Below are 6,419 nucleotides of genomic sequence, written 5' to 3'. Positions count from 1 at the left end.
CATTTTCATATAACAGACGTCTTTTATTTTGAAAATCATTGGTACATTCATTTCCGGTAGAATCAGTCATTTGTAATTTTGTTTCATAAAATATAAAAATGTTTCTCCAAGATGTAAATTTGTCTCCAACTTAAATATACTCCATGTTAGAAAATAAATACATGCAGTTTGCACCCTTTATGTAATACCACCTGTCACCTGTAGAGCGCGCCACGTTATTATCAAATCGCCCTTTTGGTCCCTCGCTGCTTCCCGTCGGCTCCGTCTCATCCCGGAAGTTGTACCTTTCTCTTGACACGTAGCAGCCGCAGCTCAGTTGGCAGGAGTCTGGACGGATTTGTCAGACATCACTGGTAGGTGTTCTCCTCCGTGAAGCTTTAACGACTTAAAAACATTGTTTTAAGAAGGAAAACCAAACTACATGCTAACCCTAGCGCTGATATTACTATTCACACACAAAACAACCAGCTCTCTTATAGCTAGCATTAGCTAACCTGCTACCTGCAGAGTTAACGGTACGTTAGCCACCCAAACAGATGTAGCCTGTGTAGCTTAATTTACTTCTTCAGTATTATTGAAAGCAGATAGAGTTGTCGACTTATTTAAAATGTTTGTGAGAGAATATACTCTCAGATATCAAACATCTATAACGTTAAAAAGTGGTTGTATTTGTAGCCGAGTATTTAAGCTAGCTGCTTTAGCTAACAGTTGTTTTTGTATTAAACGCATCTTTACTGTGAGCTCTGCTTCACTCAAACATGTCAGAATAATGTTACTTTAATATTTAGTGATAGACATTTGGGTGTTAAAAAGGGGAACATTGCTGTTTGTGTGAGCTGAGCATAAACGGAAGTATCTAAAGGTATGTTTAGCCATGTTGCATACATTTAAATGTCTTGTTTTGAAGCTTGTATCATCATTTGAAGCTCATTTTAGTTCATTGCTAAGTTTCCCTTTATATACAGATCATATTTAGCCAACATAACTGCATTTATGTGTGTGTAAACATCATCATCCCCTAATGTTAGCATCCCAGCTAATAATCTGTCTTCTTGTTTCTTCCTCTTGTGTGTGAAACAGTGAGAGATGTCGGGGTTTGACAACTTCAACACAGACTTTTACCAGTCCAGCTACAGTGTAGATGACCAAAACCAGGCCGTCTATGGCTACAGCAACCCGGAAAACCCTCACAACAAGTAAGTCAATGTAACCCACAGTATCATCATGTTGTTTGACTGCAGAGTCAGTGTGTTTGTTTTCAGGGAGTTATGAAATAGCTTCTACCTTGTGCTTAGACAGAGAGTAGGAGAATTATATGTTGTGACGCTAACTCAAATTGAAGCCTTTGCAGAGTTGCACCTGAAGTGTCTTAAACTTGGTTATCATATCTTCTCCCAGGCAATACGGACAGTATGACTACTCCCAGCCGATGGGATACGCCGCCCCCGGGATGATGCAACCCCAGCAGCCATACACCGGACAGATCTTCCAGCCCACACAGACATACACTCCATCCCCGACACAATCCATGTACTCGAGCAGCTTTGATGATGAACCACCTCTGCTAGAAGGTACATGAACCGCAACCTGCAGGATCATTATTTTTACCTGGTTCTTGAAGACAGTGTGAGTTTTTCAAGGGTGTAGAAATATTGGCAAACCAACTGACAAGAACAGCATCTTCATCAACACACACGGCATAAACATGTTTGTTTTTATTGGGATTTATTGAAAATCTTAGAGTCATTTTTCACCGTCCTCTTGGACTTGGAGAAATACATCACCTTAGTCTTGTCGGCATTTAAAGCCATGAAAAATATATGACCGAAAGGATATATTTTTAGTTCATGTTTAAAAGTCTCAACATCTTCAGCTCCTCTCAGTGAAAATCAATAATCCAATCATCAACTTTTGAGGACACAAATAAAAGTTACTGATAAATATCCTCTTCCTACATTAGCTGTAACCACAAATTAAGTTTCCTCTGTCTATAAGACATAATAATATTAACTAGTAATACCTTTTATTTATATAGTGGTTTTCAGAACACGCAAGGATCTTTTACAAATCAAATCAATAATTACACACATTCAAAGACAATAAAAGAGACAAAAGAACACAGTGGTGATAAAACAGTTAAATCAATTCTATTTTTACCTGGTTCTTGAAGACAGTGTGAGTTTTTCAAGGGTGTAGAAATATTGGCAAACCAACTGACAAGAACAGCATCTTCATCAACACACACGGCTTAAACATGTTGGTTTTTATTGGGATTTACTTTCTGTTATGGGCAACTAGACTGAAGGTAAGTTTATTTATAAAGCACTATTCATTCAAAGAGCAATTTAAAGTGCTTTACAGAGTTTAAAAAACAAACAACAAAACAGTAAAAACAAACAAAAACACACAGCAGACACTTAATACATTTTATAAGCATTTAATTCAGTTCAGATGAGGGATGTACATTTTAAATATTTTCCGTGATCGATTTTTGGAAATGTTAACGATCAATTATCGATTAATTGATAAAAAAAAACATTATTATTCTTACGTCAAAAACAATACCAGATACGTTGTTTTCCCCCTAAATTTTATTTTCTACAGCAACAAAATGCAAATAACTGACTGGATTGAATACGGGCACACATTTGACACGCAGAATATCAACGATCAGGCTCATAGAAATATTCTCAGCGGACGTAATCTTATAAAGTGAAGGCTTATAATACTAACAGAAAATTACTTCAGACTCACAGTGTCCAGATTTCTGTCTACTCGTTCTTATAGAGAAAAATAAACATGTGTATTCGGTCAGGTGTCAGCCAGGAGCGCAACCGGGTCATTATCAGGAGAAAGCTCAGACGGCTCTGATGTTGCTGATCTGCAAACGTAGCGTACCAGAATTTCCCACCTGTCTGTTGCCTTCGTATCCAAAGGTGGGAAATTTCCTGTTTAAAGCTGTCAACCTTCGCACGTGGAGACCTGACGCACAGCCGCAGCCGCCAGCTGAGCGTCTCCGCTGTGCGCAACACCTTTACCAGCTGATTCACATCCAAACATGCTTTAAACTTAAAACACCACCCTGATAGATGAGTGTAATATGAGACCACATGATGTTTGTTCCACGTGACGGAAAATTGATAACAAAAATGTGTGTTTCGAGTCATTTCTTAACAATCAATTAATCGATTATCGATTAATTGTGGTCATCCCTAGCGGCAAATTATATTTAATCTTCTCTCTCTCTCTCTCTCTCTCTCTCTCTCTCTTTACTTATCAAACTAAAGATAAACACTAAATAGAGTTGGGTCTGTTTTTAATGTGTAACAATGTCAGAGAAATTCATGACTGCAAGAAAGTTCAGAGAGGATAAAAGCTTGCACATCAAAGGCCCGACTAAGTTTTCCAAATTGTGTCAGTATTTATCCTCTTGTCACCAAGCGGCAAACTCCGGTCTCAAATGATGAAGCCAATGCGGAAGTGGTATAAACTGCAATACATCGAAAATCCGCTTGAGGCTGTCTGCAGAAACACCGGAAACCACATAGATATGAATGGGAAAAAGACGATCTTTGCAGCATTAATAAACATGTTTACAGCCTGGTTCAAAAAACGGCTTGGCCCTATGAAGCTAATCTCTCTAATGGCACACACTGTACGGGGGGTGAATTTTTTTCTAACATGACGGTTCAGAAGATATTAAGATTATGAGTTTTGCCCAAATAAGGACATGACTGACGTGACTCCCGGTCGGGAACACACAGCCATTGGCTAAGCGACTCACACTACGTCACACTCTGCCCAGTTGAGTTCCGCATTACCAATATGGCTGCCGCCGTCGATTTGCTTCAAAACAGCTCTCAGGAACAGATGGGTGACGTCACGGATACTACGTCCATATTTTATACAGTCTATGGTGGAGACCTGACGCACAGCCGCAGCCGCCAGCTGAGCGTCTCCGCTGTGCGCAACACCTTTACCAGCTGATTCACATCCAAACATGCTTTAAACTTAAAACACCTCCCTGATAGATGAGTGTAATATGAGACCACATGATGTTTGTTCCACGTGACGGAAAATTGATAACAGAAATGTGTGTTTCGAGTAATTTCTTAACAATCAATTAATCGATAATCGATTAATTGTGGTCATCCCTAGCGGCCAATTATATTTAATCTTCTGTCTCTCTCTCTCTCTCTCTCTCTCTCTCTCTCTCTCTCTCTCTTTACTTATCAAACTGAAGATAAACACTAAATAGAGTTGGGTCTGTTTTTAATGTGTAACAATGTCAGAGAAATTCATGACTGCAAGAAAGTTCAGAGAGGATAAAAGCTTGCAGATCAAAAGCCCGACTATAAGTTTTCCAAATTGTGTCAGCATTTATCCTCTTGTCAAACACACTGAGGTGAGATTTAAAAAAACTCACACAAACCATTATTGAGGAAGGAATACTACCTTCAACTTGACAAGATAACAGAGGAAGTTGAAACACATGAAGCTGTGTTTGTGCTTTTCAAGTTAAAAGTGCAGAAAAAGCAAAAGAACAATAATAAAGGCAGATTTAGCATTTTAAATACACATCATGTCGGTGTGTTACAAAGCAACTCCTTTACTCACAGAATGAAAGACTGTTAGATCTGACAGAGCTCATACTTCATCTGTGGACACCCAGTTATCCATACAGCTATTCTAAAACTGTGACACTTCACTGGTTTCATCCCAAAAACTGTGAGCAGCAGTTGAAGTAGACGCTCCAAATGATACTCAGTGTGTGAAGAGTGTGTTGGAGCAGGTTAAGCTTCAGAGTCAGTCCTTGATTTTTCAAGTTTCTCTGTTCCTCTTCATCGTATCTAAAGATTTTACTGAGCACTCGTTTCAAGATAAGAGCTTCAAAGTGAGTTTGAAAGACTCTGAGTGTAACTAGTATCTGTAACTCTGAAGATATTGACTGTACGTACCCACGAGTGGAGGGCAACACTCTGTTATCTACAGTTTTGAATGGTACTTTGAGCTCCTCTAATTTCAAGCCTCAGGTATGAAGTTGCATCCAGTACACACTGAATGATTACTGAAGATGATGAGAGGAAAAGAAACACACTCATGTTTAGAATCTGTGAGTTTAATTTGTTGGTCTTTATGACAAATGCTCTGTTACAGTGGACTTTATACCGACTCAGAGCTGGGTGTCAGATTTAAGATGTTACTTCTGCTAACGCTGGAACTATCTCAGCTGGTGCAACGCCCAAAACATTAGTTGAGAGTAAACTCCATCCTAAAGGCTACGTTTGAACTTACACAGAGCTGATGAACCCAGTCCTGTTCTCCTTTTGATCATACTTTACGTTTTAATTTTCTCCATTTGATTTCTTTCTGTCTTAGAATTAGGGATCAACTTCGACCACATCTGGCAGAAGACTCTGACCGTGCTCCACCCTATGAAGGTAGCAGACGGCAGCATCATGAATGAGACGGACCTGGCGGGCCCCATGGTCTTCTGTTTGGCTTTCGGAGCGACGCTTCTCCTGGTAGAGTCCTTTTTAATGTTTCTGTGATATAACCTGGATTGTGTAGTTGTGTTCATATCCACATCCGACTGACACATGTTCTCTTCCTGTCTCTTCACAGTCCGGTAAGATCCAGTTCGGCTACGTGTACGGTATCAGCGCGATCGGCTGCTTGGGAATGTACTGCCTCCTCAACCTCATGAGTATGACGGGCGTCTCCTTCGGCTGCGTGTCCAGCGTGCTCGGATACTGCCTCCTCCCCATGATCCTCCTCTCCAGCTTTGGAGTCCTCTTCTCTTTACAGTGAGTACACTCCTTTAATCACACCTCAGACTTCTGAACAGTCAACTAACTTCATGCTTCCTCTTTGTCTTCTTCAGGGGAATGATGGGAATAATAATAACAGCATCAATCATCGGCTGGTGCAGCTTCTCGGCGTCTAAGATCTTCATTTCGGCGTTGGCCATGGACGGGCAGCAGCTCCTGGTTGCGTACCCCTGCGCTCTTCTATACGGGGTCTTTGCTCTCATCTCTGTCTTCTAATAAAGTCATTCAGTAACAGCTCAGAGTAAGCGCTCCCTTAGTCTCTGTAATCTCAGTCTAATTAGCATCTCTGTAACTTTGTCCAATTACACTGCTATTACAGAGAACTGGGACTTCTCGTCTAAAGCGGCACAAAGGTTTTTCTTTTCTCCTCCTTTTATAAGCGTCCACATCTCACTACATTCTGACTAAGACCACCTGCGGAGTGGAGGTCTCACTCGCGTCTGTTCTCCGCTTTGCTCCCCGTCGTACATCTCAAAGGAGCAACCCAAACTTTCCTGTGGACCATTTGAAAGACCAAGTGCAGAATCTTAAGGACATGAAGGGGAAGGAAGTGTTCTCACAACGGGAAACCTGAGGAGACATTCGGAT

At 40.5% G+C, this 6,419-nt stretch overlaps 1 protein-coding gene across 1 annotated transcript; it reads left to right on the top strand.

The window, feature by feature from the left end:
- Positions 1 to 222: 222 nt before the first annotated feature.
- Positions 223 to 6,070, top strand: yipf5 (Yip1 domain family, member 5). Its single transcript, XM_034683506.1, has 6 exons — positions 223 to 353; positions 1,081 to 1,196; positions 1,399 to 1,571; positions 5,380 to 5,525; positions 5,626 to 5,807; positions 5,885 to 6,070. The coding sequence occupies exons 2-6, from the start codon at positions 1,087 to 1,089 to the stop codon at positions 6,045 to 6,047; spliced, it is 774 nt and encodes a 257-aa protein (XP_034539397.1). The 5' UTR covers positions 223 to 353; positions 1,081 to 1,086; the 3' UTR covers positions 6,048 to 6,070.
- The last annotated feature ends 349 nt before the right edge of the window (positions 6,071 to 6,419 follow it).

Source organism: Notolabrus celidotus, chromosome 5 (genome assembly GCF_009762535.1).
Source record: "Notolabrus celidotus isolate fNotCel1 chromosome 5, fNotCel1.pri, whole genome shotgun sequence".
NCBI lineage: Eukaryota > Metazoa > Chordata > Actinopteri > Labriformes > Labridae > Notolabrus > Notolabrus celidotus.
Note: the sequence above shows the minus strand (reverse complement) of the source record. Positions and strands in the feature narration are given on the sequence as shown.

Coding starts and splice junctions, on each gene's coding strand:
- yipf5 (XM_034683506.1), top strand. CDS start 1,087: ATGTCGGGGTTTGACAACTTCAACACAGACTTTTACCAGTCCAGCTAC. Junction 1,197..1,398: donor CCGGAAAACCCTCACAACAA/GTAAGTCAATGT, acceptor ATCTTCTCCCAG/GCAATACGGACAGTATGACT. Junction 1,572..5,379: donor TGAACCACCTCTGCTAGAAG/GTACATGAACCG, acceptor TTTCTGTCTTAG/AATTAGGGATCAACTTCGAC.